The 15,844-nt window shown below is 37.0% G+C and overlaps 1 protein-coding gene across 3 annotated transcripts in view; it reads left to right on the forward strand.

The window, feature by feature from the left end:
* ASAP1 (ArfGAP with SH3 domain, ankyrin repeat and PH domain 1) overlaps positions 1 to 14,551 on the forward strand; it is a 125,328-nt gene extending 110,777 nt beyond the window's left edge. For all 3 annotated transcript variants that reach the window (XM_026077548.1, XM_026077564.1, XM_026077556.1), the window contains 5 exons: positions 189 to 255; positions 3,330 to 3,388; positions 5,623 to 6,125; positions 9,430 to 9,552; positions 11,620 to 14,551. In XM_026077548.1, coding sequence (XP_025933333.1) covers positions 189 to 255; positions 3,330 to 3,388; positions 5,623 to 6,125; positions 9,430 to 9,552; positions 11,620 to 11,694 — 827 coding nt within the window. In that variant the 3' untranslated portion in view covers positions 11,695 to 14,551. The remainder of the gene's footprint in view (positions 1 to 188; positions 256 to 3,329; positions 3,389 to 5,622; positions 6,126 to 9,429; positions 9,553 to 11,619) is intronic.
* The last annotated feature ends 1,293 nt before the right edge of the window (positions 14,552 to 15,844 follow it).

Here is a 15,844-nt window from a genome sequence, read left to right on the forward strand (position 1 = left end):
GATTATTGTTATGGTCCCTGTAGCTTTCTCAGTTTACGAAGTTATTAATAAAGGATGGTCTTTAAAATATTTAGACATGTTCTGTAGAGGATACTTGGAAGGCTATGACTTTGTTTTAAATTACACCCTCTATTGATATGTTTCAGTTATCTTAATGTTGATTTTTAAAATTTGTTTTTTCACCTCAGGTAATGATTTGGGCCCACCTTCAACTAAGGCTGCAAACAAGTTTGAGGGGATGTCTCAGCAGTCAAGGTAAAATCAAATCTGTATCTATAAGGTTGAAGATGAAAATTTATCTAAATACATCTAATTTGTAAATGAGAAAAATTAACCTTTTATACGAGGTAGAACCCCGGCCATGGTACTTCGTTAGTGTTTTGCATGTCTTACGACCACACACATACTTTAGCTTCACTGAGCTTCCTATGCTTTGTTCATAACTATCCAGACACAGTTTATCCGTTGAATGGGATGGACAAAACCACTTGTACCAGTATCTATCTATTGCTCATACAAAAGTGCCATCTGGGCTAGAGTATGTTGCCTTAAACTGCAGTCTAGAAGGACAAAATATTTTATCTTCATGTTTCCTGACATTTCATTTTATCTGCTTCATGCTGTTGAGATATCATGCCTGTTGCTGTAGAAAAACAAAACACTTCATGGTGTCACTCTTGGTATAGGTTGGCATAGAAGTAACTCGCTGAGAGAGAGGACCTGTCTCAGTCTTTCAGCTGAAATGTTTGAGTCTGCTAGGCGTATGTGCTGATGCACAGTTTGTAGTAACACAAACTGCTCATAGGCCACCAGGTCAGTGCGTTACATGCGTCGTCTTCAATAGCTGGAGAAGAAGGGATTGCCACCTACTCCTGTCACTCGGTGTTTGCTCTTCCTTTATCTGTGTTGTGATTCCAAAGTCCTTACGTACAATGTATGGCAGTTCTACTCAACGTGCGCCTCGGGCAGCATGAGGGAGTCCTTGCCKGACCACAAGTGTATGTGATCAGGCCATGACCAGAGACAGACGTAATGTCAAACAAATCACAGTAGACTTGTAGATAGAGTTGCTGGACATTCCCTGGTGTCTCTGATCTGCTTTATCAGGACAGGCAGTGGATTTGTTCTTGGTAGCAGAGCTGACTTGCTTTATATGATGAATCCTTCTAGGTGGTATATGGTATTCAGAGGAAAAAAGTGCTGGTCTACAGCATAAGGAGCTGACGCCATACTTGATATTCATAACGTGAGGGTAAAGGTGTGAGACTTGTACTTGATGTCAGTAGACTGGAAGGGCGTAGGTAATTATTTATCGAAGCAAGACTGAGTTTGGCTGTTCTTTCAGTTTTGCGTTAAGATATATTTTGTCTTTAAAGCAAATCTAGAAAATTAAGCTGAAAGTGTTTATTCATACTCATTTCAAAGTAAAACATTCAGGGATAAATAATACCAGAACCAGAGTTGCTGATGAAGCAGAAAACTTTCTGCTCTGTTGAACATATTCTAGCAAGTCCCTGACTCATTTGTCTCTTTTTCCTTATTGTTTTGAGTTAATTATTTTGAGGTGAAACTGATTTTTTTTTTTATGCCTTAAATCAATTTGTTTTCTTCTTTGTAACTTTTTCTAGAGAGGTGTTTGAAATCAAACTAAATATCTCATAAAAAAGCAGAGCTCATAATCCCTTTATCACCTGTGCTAAAAAAGCCTCGAAACATTAAGGACTTGCAGTTCCACTAGCATAAATTTAAGGAGGCTGGAATCCAGCAATGCAAATCTTGTCTGAATTAYAGCTTCACAAAAGCAGAACAACCAGTGAGATCATTTTCCCCTTTCATGACAGAGTTTAGCTGGTGCCAAACCAGATGGTAGTTTAGGATTAAATTGAGTTAAGGAAGCAAATTATCTTATAAGATTGGTAGCCTGAGCAAACAGGCGTAACTTGTATTTGGATCGAGGTGAAATACTTCCAATTTTTAGCAGAATTTGCTATGCAATGAGCAGCTTATTTCCTCAAAGAGCAGAATTCTTCTTAATTTGTTGCTAGTTTTAAAATGAAATGAAAAAGGTAGAACTCCTGTGGAGCCTTTTCCTCATTCAGTACAGAAAGCGTAATGAATCGCAGCCATTTATACATATTCATAACTGATATTTCAAAGTCTTTCTGATTTTCGTGACCTAAGACGGTTTAGACTGTGCCTCGAGACAAGCAACCCTTGGCATAGTATAACGTAGCTGTTGATAGCTAACTATGGAAATATCAGTGTCTGTTGTTAATGCATAAAATTGCACTTGTCGGGGATACATAAATTGACCAAAGAAAAATTCATTTTCACCAGAACGTTTCAAGGTGTTTGTCAAGATGTGTTTTTCCTACAAACTTCGTCACTGAGTTTTAGTCTCTTCAGTAGAAGAATGATTCTAAAAATTACAAAAATGCATGCACAGAAGTGGGGGGGGGGGGCTCCCACTCCCATAGTCCATTTATAGAAAAGTAACTCGTGTATGTGTTCAGTCAAAGGATTTTGGCATTTTGTTCAAAGTTTTAATAAGTGTTGCCCTCAGAAACCATGTTTGAAAATTTGAGCCAGCCTGGTGTTAATTTGGGGAAAAAAAAAAATCTACAAAGGAAAGCATAGGTGGAACGCTTGGCAAGATGTGACTGTCTCTCAGATTTTTATGCTGTAATTAAATTACTCCCAACCATCTTGCATGTGCTGTTGCTTACCATTACAAGTAGCTAGTGCAGCTATAACACAGCTTGACAGAATGAAGTAGGTTGTTTGCCCACGATAATCAGTATTTTCCTTGGAGTAGCAGAGGCTTTGTCTTCTAATGGAGTTGCAGGATGTGTGTAATACGATACTATACTCATGCAGTGGGTGACAAGGCATAGGCTCAATCCTAGAAACTTCAAGCTGCTAACGTAAAGGACAGATTATATTCTGAGCGATTCGGTATGGTTACTTTAATGTTTAAAGACCAAAGTTTCCTTAAAAAGTTCAGGATCTCTCAGCTGAGTTCTCTTTCAGTTTCATCCATTTTCAGAGTATGTTTTTGCACGTACCATGGTCCATAGGATAAATCTGCACTGTAGCATTAAAGCTTTGCATGGGCTTTGCATGTCTTTTTCTCTCTTTGAAGAAAGTGGTCCGTTCTTAATAGTGCTTTGAGTTTCAGGATTAATCCACAGGCAAGGTGAAAAGTTGGTTATACAAAATAAGCACTGTAAATGTGAATTTTTCTAAATTATGGCCATGGGGAAGTAAAAATGGGAAAGAATAGGTGTAACAATTGTAAGCACTAATAATTCATATCTGTTGATTTTTAGCACTGGAACTGCAAAGACTGCACTTGGTCCAAGAGTTCTTCCCAAACTACCTCAGAAAGGTAAAAATAATTAATTAAATAAATATATTGGGGGGGGGGGATAATTTTCTTTTAAAAGTGCATAAGGGTAGATACTTGTTTTAAGTATATAGATCCTTTCAGCAAAAGTTTTATTTCTAGAACATCACAAACCATGAAATTGTAGCAAAACTGAAAAGGATTTTGGAAGATCAGGAAGTTTTTATTAAACTAAAAAGGAGTTAGCCCTCGGAGGAAAATAGAATCATAAAATAATCGAAGCTGGCTGAGACCTCAGGAGGTCGTTTGGTCCAATCCCCCACTCAGAGCAGGGCAGACTGACATTAGGTCAGGTTGTTAAGGCCATGTACAGTCAAGTTTTGAATATCTCCATGGGTAGCCTCTCTGAGCTATGTTTTATATCCAGTTTCCTAATATTCTTGATGCAGCTTGTGTCCGTTGCCGGTAAGAACCTGTCTTGGGGGAACAGRGTTGTTCTTAATAACTTGAAAAAGAATTCAAGTATGTTACATACTTGCTTGTGTATCAGTGACAAACTTGCTAAGATCGTGATCCAAGCTGATGTTTCATGGGCCTCTTTCTCGAAATTTATTTGTTCAAGTCTCTCTTTAAAGAAGATAAATAAAACCTGGCTTATGAGTTAAGGAGGTTTTTGGTTTTCCTTGCAGCAGTTCACTGCAAACTTCAAAGCAGACCTACCTCATAGCTATCTGATACAGCATCCCATCAAAAATGCATTATATATGTCAACGTCTGAGTGGATGATTATTTTAGAGTCTTAAAATCAGGAAGTAATGCTGACTGGCTTAACTTCCAAAGATGACTGAAATACAGACCATAAATTATTTTAACATAAAATGCAAATGTGAAGTTTCAACTTTATTTATCAATAATAGCTATGATATGACATCATCTTTTGAAAGAGACAGCACTGACATGATGAGGTATCTCTGCAAAGGAAGTTAGCATTTCCTTGATTTAAAATGAGAGCTGGTTTTAGGTGAAAATTAATGTGGGGTCAACAATCAAAGCACTGATAAGGGCCAGTATCAGTTTTTCATATCATTTTTTTAAGACTTAAATTGATGTGGATGATCAGTGCTTGTATATTTGCTATTAGATACATCTAGGAGACAGTTATATACAGACTTTTTTTAAAACAAAGTGTTTGATAGTAGCTATGCAATTCCATTCATGGAAATCATATAAAATTTTCCTCTTTGGTATGAATAACCATAAAAAATAGCATGAAGATATTCTTGTAGTAGGTGATATCCAAAGTGTTGGTTTTGTTGTAAAATGTCAGACCACCCTTTTGGATAGTATAATATGACATTAAAGCAAAGCTGAATACAGTATGAAATGATTCCTTTTAGTCAAAGTGCATTGCTYTCCTTGTGGTGCATAACTTTTTTTTTCCTCTTTTCCCCTTCATTTCCTTTATTATAGGGTGCTTGTTTTTTTAAGTTGGACTTCACTGTATAGTCACATAGCATTATACAATTAGAATTTTACWTAAGGAATTTAGCAGTAGAATCGGTGAAAAGAAAGTCATGACACTGAGACAAAGTTAATTGAAAGRACTGGCTTATTTTCCATTTCCTTCCATAAAACCTTCAAAATAGACTGTTTTAAAGCATCTCATCTTTATTAAATTATAAATATTTACAATGATTCATTTTTTATWAGTTTTGGCTTGAATCTCTGTAATAGTGCATTACGTACACTGTAGATGCATACATTCTCACACAGTCACTTGCTGTCTCCCTCAAGAGGCTGGAGATACTAATTCTAAAACTTGGTCTTTTTTATATAGAGTTCAATTGTAAATATGTTTTACTGGCATTAAAGAGAATCTTCATTGCAGTCACATCAGTGGCTTGATAGGTTGTCTTGCATGGTAAAGTTTTTCTTGTGTTATATTTAATATTTTTCTTCAAGGCCCAAAAAGCAGTCACCTTATTTCACCTTAACTAGTTACTCTGTGTAAATTGTGACCTGGTAACTGTTGGATTAAGCACCGGTGGCCTCCTGCAGGAGCGGTGTTATGAGACCTAGCACTGCCCTCAGTGAAGAAGGGCTAATAAGGTTGTATTATCATGTATTTGCCACAGATTAAGAGGACATATGGACAGTTACCAGGACTCAGGCACATATCAAACTACAATGATTTAATGACCATATGTTCACTAAGTCCTTTAATGGAATGTTAAAATGAGATTATGAAAAAATGTTGTTATGCTCTTCTGTTTTAGTGGCACTAAGAAAAATAGAAACCAGTCATCATCTTTCAATAGATAAATCCAATCAGCACGCGGAAATCTTTCAGAAGCCTTCACTGTCCATCGATCTACCACAGAAACCACAACCTGGAGACTTGCCCCCAAAGCCTCTGCCTCTGGAACTAACTCAGAAACCTCAAGTGGGAGATTTACCCCCAAAGCCTGGAGAGCTACCCCCAAAGCCTCAGCTAGGAGACTTGCCACCAAAACCACAACTTGGAGATTTACCTCCAAAGCCACAAATGAAGGACCTTCCTCCAAAACCTCAGCTAGGAGAGGTGTTGGCTAAAACTCAAGGTGGAGAAGCATCACCAAAGCCTCAGCCTACAGAGGCAAATCAAAAATCTCACTCGTTAGATCTTTCTCCAAACGTACAATCTAGAGACACCATCCAAAAACAAGCATCTGAAGAGTCTAATGACATAACACATACCCTGCCAGAAACCCCTGTGCCACTTCCCAGGAAAATAAATATGGTAGGTACTACTCCAGCTAGTTGAAAGTATCCATGAAAGGCTTTGAAGCTGTTGTAGGACTACTCGTGCAGAAAAGAAAGCCCTTGAGTTATACACGTGAAACAGGTAACTTTATTGGCTATGAGGGGGAATGAGGTGGTTTGTGCTCACAAGCAGCTTCCGCAAATACCTGGGTTTCACAAGGCCTCTTGCATGCCAAAACAAATACTAGTAAGATAAAACAATAGTCTTGGGAGCATGATAATGTATTCAGATTTACATAGTAGTTATACTTCTGAATTAAGTGGTGGTTTTCTGTGCTTTCTTTGTTCACTGCTTTGTATGCCTTAGATTTTTATATATAATATATATTTATTTATTTATACTTATATATATTTGTTTTTGAAAGTGTTAGGAATTAGCACCTATTGTCAGTAGATACAAAACTGAAAATACAGGTCAACTGACAAACATTCCTATCACGAATATTTAACATTGGTGCACTGAAGTGAGAAACAAAGATTCAAATATATTGCTCTGTTGGTAAAACTTRCACTGCAGGATGTTGTGCAGTAGCAGAGCTGGAATTATAACTACATTCCAAGTCTGCTTATTCAATCCGGAGGTCATCTTGCTAGCCGATGCAACTTCCATCCAACTGAGGTTTTTCATGCATATGTATATTGAAGTCATTTTGTGAAACTCTAGAGCTCTCCTATGGTTTTCATCATAAAAAATACATCAAAAGAGATGTTTTTGCTTGTCAAAGTGGCTATGCAAAGCACTTAAGTTAAAGGAAATACAACTTCCCTTCTCGTACTGAAAGCAGAGGGGGAGTTTCTCCCTTGTGCTTCTTTGAGGAAGAACAGTGTTTCTCTGCAGCCCTCTCTCTGCTTGGCTTTTGTGAGTGACTTGTCGGTAGGCTCCTAACTGAACCGAGAACAAGAAGGTTGTTGCTTGGGCTTCCTGGTTGTTTGGGTAATTAAATAGAATATCATCAGGCTCTGATCAAAACCTGTGTGCAACTAGGATTTGTTTATATGCTTTTAAAAATAAGGAGGCAATTGGTGTGGGGTGCTCTCAGCTATTTCTTCCTTTTAATAGAGGGAAAGAAAGCAAATAATTGATTCATCTTCTGAACTCTTCTGCCTTTTTATATAGAAAATGATGAGGAAAAATTCAGTGGTCTGAAAATTCAGCCATTATCAAGTGTACAGTAAATTAAATAGTTCCTCTGCTTTGGAGTGATCAAAATCATGCACCCATGATAATTAGTTTCCAGTATTCTACACATCTTTGCCTGCACGCATGCGTCTCTTCTTGTTCACTGGAGTCTTTTGCTTTCCTCAGTTAGTAATGTGTAATGAACTCCTTTTAAATGTATCTTGTCTCCATTTTCATCCCATTGCTATAGCCTGTCAGCACAAATTGATGAAATACTACATTGCAAAGCAACATTAAGACCTGTGATGGCAGCCACTAACACGAGTGGATACTTCACTGTTCTTTTTGCTAATCTATTTGGCGGCTAAGTAGTCAAAAAGTTTTTACTGGAAGTTTTAGAAACACAGTTGTTCAGAATTGTTAGGGTGAAACGCGAATACTGTTAATACGTAAGGAATTGAAAGGATGCTTGTAGAGAAATGAAACTTGGTCTGAGTGCTCTAAAATCACACTGAGAACTTGAATGTTCTTTTTTTTTTCCCTGTTTCCTATAAAATCTATAGCTTCAGAAAGGAGACAAAGTGTTCCTTATATAACAAAAAGATGTTTAAGGTAAAGAAGAACACAGTAGTTGTTTCCCTTCATCACTGTAGGATTCATTGGAACTCCTCTTAGTTTGTAAAGGTTCTCTGCAGTGGAAAGCTGGGACTGGCCTCAAATATCTGTTAATATTGAATTCCAATTCCTTGTGATAGCTGAGATTTTTTGTTCAAATTATCTCAATTTGTTTAAAGAGAGAGAGTGGGTTCTTTGAAGTAACTTTTTACTGTGCCAAATCCTAGCTGTAAAAAATCCCTTTGATGTTGTATAAATTTCCCTTCAGGTATTTCTGTTCATTTGTCTCAATAGTATGTTTTTTTTAGCCTTATGTTATTGTATGAACTGCAGTGTTCCTTAGATCCTTCTATAATTGTTGTTATCTCATAACCTGACTTGAGCCTGAGTGCTGTTTGCTATGTGTCTATACTGCGTTGAACTGCAGGCATTTTTTTGCCGAAACATGGAGGTTATTCAAATGGGTAGGTAATAGCAAAGAGAAGACACCCTAGGAAATTTCCTCTGTGAAGTTGCTCTTGGCTCGAATTCCTCTCAACCTGCTGGCTTTTCCCTAGTAGCCCTTCTGCTGCTTAGCTCCTTGTGCTATTCTTTTTTTATACTCTTGTTACCTGGCTACTTCTGTTCAAAGGAGGAACTGTGCTTTTTTAAAGATATACAGATATGATATACAGGACTATAAAGTAGCAGGCATATTTTGCTGCAAGTATTGCTTACTTATTTAATTTGGAAATGATCTAAAGCATTTTCCCTGCCCTGAGAAACATATGTTCAGGGAGGAGTTCGTGGCTCAGACTTTTTCATGTGAATTAGCAGTATGCAGCAAAATGTGACCTAGAAAATGTTTGGACTCAGAACAGTAAAATTGTGAGAGTATTTATTCTAAATCATAGTTGCAAGATAGTACTGCCATCTGAAATTAAGTCTTTTTTTTTCTTTTTTGTGAGAGATTGCTAACATCCTGCATCAAAAATCTTTCAAAAAATAATTTCCAGATTCAGTCCTATAAGTAGATCTGAAATCAAAGGATACTCTATTTTTTTGCACTAAATCCAAACCCAAAGCTGTAAGAAATACTGGGATTTAAATTCAGCATTTTCCTCAGCCCTTATTTCTCATAACATTCAGAGGAGATTGGATTTCAGTTTCTGTTCTTGGGTGTATTTTTAATATAAGTATGTATTGAAGGGGAAAGAGAGTATTTGTTGACTGGAACAAAATTAAAACATTAAACTTTCTTTACCAAAAGAAATGTAGGTTGCTTAAGCAATGCAGTAGATGTTAAAGTCTATGTGGAGTTCTGTATTTTAAGAAAAAAGAAAGCGTAAAGAAAAGACTAGGCCTATGTAGGTCATGCTTTCTTAAATTGCTTGCTGAAGCAGGTTTTGGTTTGGGGGGGATTCTTTTGTCCCTGATTGCAGGGAAAAAAAATGGTAGCCTTCACCGAGTTGTAGAACAAAATATTAACTAAAAAGCAAAACTTACATGATATATATGTTTTCCCTGTTTCTCAGGTCTTTCATCTAAACCTTCATTATATTTTTAGGGAAAAAACAAGGTTAGGCGAGTGAAGACCATTTATGACTGTCAGGCAGATAATGATGATGAGCTCACATTTGTCGAAGGAGAAGTAATTATTGTAACTGGTGAAGAGGACCAAGAGTGGTGGGTATGTATCTTTTCCTTGTATAGTTTCACATTACTTAAATTTCTTTGACTTTAAAAATGTGACTTTCTCCTGAAAATCCAGACCTGCATCCTTTTTTCAGGTTTAAGGGTTTGGGCTCCCCCCCCCATTGTTTTGCTGTATTTAGTGGCTGTTTTTTTTGGAGGGGGGGTTGTTTGTTTGTTTGTTTGCTTGAACTAATATCCAATGTTTAAACTCATGTAAGAGGAGCCTTCTTTTTCTCTTAGGATCTATTTCTTGCTGGGAGTCTGCTAAAAACCATCCTGACTAGGTCCGGCTTGACTGCTAGCTCGTAATGATAATCTGTGTTTACACACATTACTGTTTATGATGCACACTAGTCTTCCATCACGTGAATGAAGAGGTGATGTCACGTCTTCGCTCTCTTCAGCATGCTTACGCTCTCTGTGTAAAACAAGAGAGGCAATTATCTAAAGTTCGCCAGAAATATTAAATTATACCTACAGGCATTGCTGGGAGTCTGAAAGACTATTTGTAATCAGTGCTGTAAGCTGCTGGTTTTCCTCCCTAAATGACAGGTAGTTAATCAACATTTTCTTTCCCTTCTTTCCTCCAATGTCATTTTTTTGGGTCATGCTCCCTCCTTCTCAGGACTGCATATTGCCCTGTGGCTTGCTGGTGCTAACCTCAGCTTCGTTCAGTCCCCCTCAGAGGCTCCAACCCTCCCTTGACACTACTTGCTGCCTCCAAAGCCCTGTCCTATCATGCTGCCCTACACAAGAATTATTACCGGGGAAAATGAGACCCATTTCATGTTGATAAAAACAAATTCTTACTGCAGTGCTGCCTATGATTTCCTAATCCAGCTGCAGCGCAACCTTCACTGCCTTGGCTCTGGCTACACACCAAGTTCTCTCTCGCTCGCTAGCCGGGCATTAAGTGTTTCAACTGAAAGATGGTTATCAAAGGAGCCATGCCCAGTGGAAAGCTGCTGTAAGAGCTGCATCATCCAGTCCCTGATTATAGTTACAGTAGTCGGGGAACCTGTTTTGTGAAGTACCCTGGGATCTTAAAAAACCACATGCCTGACAAATTCCATTAAAGCACTTCAGCCTGACTGTTTCTGAGGAGGGAAATAAGGGCTGTTGACTCATATGCTTCAAAAATTTGGCTCTACAAGAGGAAACGGCCGGCCCTGCATGTTTCCCCTTCCCATTTTGTCAGCCTGTGGAAGAGGAAGGAGGTACATTACTCTTCTGAAAGTAGTGATCAGCCCTGTAGCAGGATGAGAAGAAGGTTATGTGGTCTATCAAGACTTTGCTATTCCAGCACTGTTGGCTTGATAGTTGTTTATAATCTAGGCCTTTTAATAATGAAAAGCTCACACGCAAAGTGCCATTTTTTTTATAAGTTGTTTGGTTATTTTTTATGAATATTATGCAATTCACTGGTTGCAGACTGTTCTCTGTTAGAAATTGTATATGGAGGACACTTAATCAGTAGACATTGTGATTTGTTATAAATAGTAACATGCACATTGTTAAGAATCATATTAATTCAAGGAGAAAATAGGTGGGCCTTTATCACTTTAAGTGAAGTTTTTTCTAGGATTTCTGGTATCCAGTCATCAGGATTATTATAAGTAATATCACAATTGTAGCAGACATTTTTCTCAAGTGAGGTGTTTAGGATTTATTCAGTTAGCTAAGATAAATGGTTCTGAAAGACTTGCGCGTTGTTAATGTAAGTTAATCTAACAGGCTAAGGAAAGTCAGGTCTCTGTTTTGGTGAGATTCTTGAAATTCAGTGGTGCATGCAGCTCTTCTAGGTTTCCAAATTCAATTGTAATCATTTTGTTCTCTTTTGATTTTAAGATTGGCTTAATTTGTCCTATTTATAATATGCTTGTACAGTTTTGTTTTGTTCCTGTACACAAATTCAAGTATTAACTAAATTATTCTTGTGACTGCCCAAGAACTTTCAGAAGCTCCTTAGGATCCATGGAATGCTGTTGTTTTTGAATGGAGTAAATGCAGTCTGTGAACAATGTATACTTTTTTTTTTTTTTTTTTTCCTCCTGTGTTACAGATTGGCCACATCGAAGGACAGCCAGAGAGGAAGGGGGTCTTCCCGGTGTCCTTTGTGCACATTCTGTCAGACTAGGAAAAGGAGCGAACAAACAAGAAACCCTAAACTCGAGCATTGCACATTCTTCATGCAAGACGGGCTTTTTAGCAAAAGCGAACGCTGCTGCCTCCCTGTAATCCTGTGCACAATTGTGTATATAGCTGCTGTTACAAAATAAGAATTCATTTAAGTTTCACCTCATGAGGTTGAATTATATGTATTGTAAATATACTGTGTTATTCTGCCTTTGCCAGTATTATGGTAGCCTTGGAACCTGGCACGCCTTATTGGGTTCGTTGAAGCCATCCTCGGCATCTAGCACTTACATCTCTGTCTATGCTGTTAAAAATATGTATGAACTGCCAGCTTTCCAAACATAGGTGGTCTCCATCAACCATGTAACTGTACAGAAATGACTGTTCTTAATAACTCGGTATTCTCAATATACAATTAGCAGAAAGTTAGAATGAGTGAATGGTTTTGGACAATTTAAAAATCAGTCTGCAGTTTATAAGTGTATGCAGTTTACAGTTATGAAACCCACTTTGGTATTTATTTAATATAGTACTCAGTTAAGTGTAATTATGAAGACAAATATTCACTGACTTTACAGATAACAGTAATGTTTTATGGTGTGCATACAGCATTTCATGTTTATATTATGTGGACCTTTGCCAAACTGTGATTGCAGTTCCCCTGTGATATTACCTCACTATAAAAAGTTACAAATTTCTTTCATTTGAAAACTTATGTTAATGGAAATTAGTCATATTGTTCTTTAGTAGATATATGTGAAATTTGCTGGTTTCTTTCACTGAACTCTTAGTAACCAAGGACTTCTAGAAAATGTTGACTGTTGACATTATGCATGCATTTAGAGGCTTACTTGAAACCTGCCTTTGTACAAAAGTAGTACTGTAGTTACATAGCTACATTCGAAGAACAGAACAATTTTAACTTAATTGCTATTCAAATTAATGTGAGCTTGGAACAGTATTTGTTTATAGCTAATTGGCTCTTTGAAAAAAGATTTTGTGTTGTGTTTTGTTTTTTTTTCCCCTCTGTCTTCAACCTTGCTAAAAGTTAGTTACCTAAAATAAAATTTCTTAAGTGGTGGTATAAGGATAAATTTAGATTATTGTAATTGCTCTAAAAAATTGACATTAAGGTGACCTTTCATGCATTTGATCAGGCTATTAATGACATAACCCAGATCACAAGTATCAAGCTGTGTTTAGTAGACTTCACTAAACTGTAATTGTAACTGTCTTAATTCAAAGCACCAACAAAAAAGCATATTGTTATAAAGTTAATTTCTAAGAAGATCGTTGGAAGGTTGCATTTGACCTGTGGTTTCTTGCAAGTTGGTATAAAATTGCATTGCCAGAAAACACTTGTATTAGTGAAAACATTCATTTCCTATCTCACTTTCAACATCGTTTTTAACTTCAAAACAAAATGCAATTATGGTCTTGTGCCCCCCCTCCCCCCCCGTTTGTCTATAGCAGGTTTTATAACTTTCATATGTAGTGTTGTATTACTTGCTTTAAATGTTATTTTGGCTTCAGTACCTAGTTCTGCTGTTTCAAAGCAGATTGTCTTGGCTGCATAGAAAGATTTTTCATTTCATAAAAGCACATCTCAAACTTTCTGAAGGCTTTCATTTTTAATCCAGTTTTACAAGACTGTAGTCAGTGAATATTTAATTCTGTTTATGTGGCAAATACGGAAACAAATATTGGTCTAAATCAAATGTGGAAAAAATGCAAAATATTTATCAACTATTAATGGTTTTATCATTTATGACAAAATTTATTCCAAGAAAAATTATTACACAATAAGTGAGTGAGCCTGCTGGCATCTAATCTTCAGTATTACCAGTTCCAGTATTTCGGACTTTACTCTGTTTTTTTTTATTGAAAGGAAGTCAGGACTAGCGTTTATTTAGCATTCCATTTTATCCATTAATACAATGTTTTAAGTTGCATTAAAGAACAAAACCTATTCACTTTTGTGGTCAATTGTATTTTTAAGTGATCTTGAAATAAACTGATAAAAGCAAACCATATAAAGAAAACCTAGGCATGTAAAATTATGTAGAGTCAAATGTYTATTCTTTTCTACGCTCTTTAAAATAGTATACATATGCATTTTATAAAATTAAATGAGTTCCGCTGGGAACAATAGTTCTGTTTATTCTGGCTTATTGTAGGTCATAAGAAATCTGAAAATGTATGATATTGATTGAGTTTAGTACAGTATTATATTTGAACTCAATGAGCCACTGTCTGCAATTTTGTACATGACATAGTATTGGAAAGTCTAAATCTTTATGGAAAAATAGCTGATAAGGGGTCGGGGGGAGGGGCAGGGGAAGGTGCCCCCAGAGGGGGAAGTATGTTCTGCAGATGTTGTCTTATTTACTGTTGAACAACAGTTGCTATTTATTTTTTTATTACATAGTGCATCAACATGTACAGAAATCAGATCTGGTCGTGCCACTAGTTAAAATCTTGACTTCTCATAGAATGTTAAGGTAAAACATCAGTACACATGTCTATTCACATGTATTTAATGTGACAGTTTTTGAGTACTGTATGTGTTAATTTCTACTTTTTTAATATTTAAAATTGCTTTTAAATAAATGTATTCAGTTGATCTCAGATATCTGAACAAGGCCCTTTTGTCAACTGGAATATCCTCTAGGATGAAAGTCGATTCCAAATCAGTAGAACTTCAACACTTGAAATGTCTTTTTTTTTTTTTTTTTTTCTTGAATATTGACCATCCTTTATATAATGCAATTGATTGTGTATATTTTTAAGAGCTGTTAAATATGGATGGAATTGCCTTTATCTGAAAATCTTTACTTACTAAAGTTAGAAGCAAAACACTTATTTTGTCCATGGGTTTCGATTGCTTCTCCGTGCCTTCCGTAGGCTCTATGGGCAGCTGTGTGTGTTTGTTTTTAAAGCGGACACTTCGAGCTGAGAAGAACTTCTGAGCGTGGCCCGCTCTTGTTCTGCCTTCCTGGGTCTCTCAGCACTTGACAAACCAGACAACGGCGCTCGAACTGACTTAAGCAGTACTAATCTTTCCTGGACAGAGTGACTTTATTGTTTAGAATTTCAATTTGATGCTGCTTGTGCAGTTTATTTTTCCCCTCCCTGACTAGGTTCTGGAAAGTTTTTGATTTAACTGCTCCAAACTGCTCCAAAAAGAACAAGTCACTTGAAATTTCTTTCTCATCCTCTGGCCAGAAAAAAAGTTGGAGTGTAAAGTTATACAATGTGGCTTGTATCAAAAACAGTAACTGCAACAGCACAGGGCTCAAGAGACTGCCATGATAAGATAGCTTCTTTAATACTGTATTATTTAGTGTAGACGTAGCCCAAGTAGCCCATAGAATATTCTGCTCAAAACTCAGAGTTTAATGCAGTTGGAGGTGCTTTTTTTTGAGATGCTTATTTTAGCTCTTCTAAAAGACAGCTTGAGGCTTTTCAGATCAAGATAGCRTAGACACAGAACTGTAAGGTGTTTTTTATCTGTACAATTGTGAGCTAAAGTTTTTTTATCTAATACAAACTAACCTGTTCAGGTCGTCTTAATGACACATTGGGGGAGTCATATAAAACCTGATTTACAGCTCAGTTGTCTGCGGAGAGTGATCAAGTTTCCTCTTGAGATAAGCTAAGTGCTATTTGTCAGCTTGTCCTTAAGCTTGCACTCCACCTGCACTGCAGTGTGCACAGGACCTGGGAATTTTGACTCTCTAGTTCTGGTGGACTGGAGTTAGAGTACCRCTAAGAACGGTAGTATGTCACTGTACAGGCTTTGCCTTGTTCCTCTCTAAATTACAGAACAGATCCTACTGTCTGCAGTAATGTGGATGCCTGCTCTAACCTTTTTCTAATAGCGGGGAAATTTTGCGATGGCTGTCACATCCACTAATGCTGTTAGAGCATCCAATCAATAGTTTTCTGTACTGCCCGAAGAATGAGTGTTTTGAACAAGCATTAAGTTTACCCGGAACGTTAAATCTAGTGTTAACACTACTGTGCAATTCCTCTGTTTGATCTTGGTTCATATAGTGTCTGATTAGAAACGTCCCCTCGTGCTCATTACTCTTTGCTGCAAGGCGAGTGTGGGACTAGGTCTGTCCCCCATGGACAGGAATCTTTTTTTT

The sequence above is a fragment of the Apteryx rowi genome, unplaced genomic scaffold, assembly GCF_003343035.1.
Source record: "Apteryx rowi isolate R43461 unplaced genomic scaffold, aptRow1 scaffold_112, whole genome shotgun sequence".
Classification (NCBI taxonomy): Eukaryota; Metazoa; Chordata; class Aves; order Apterygiformes; family Apterygidae; genus Apteryx; species Apteryx rowi.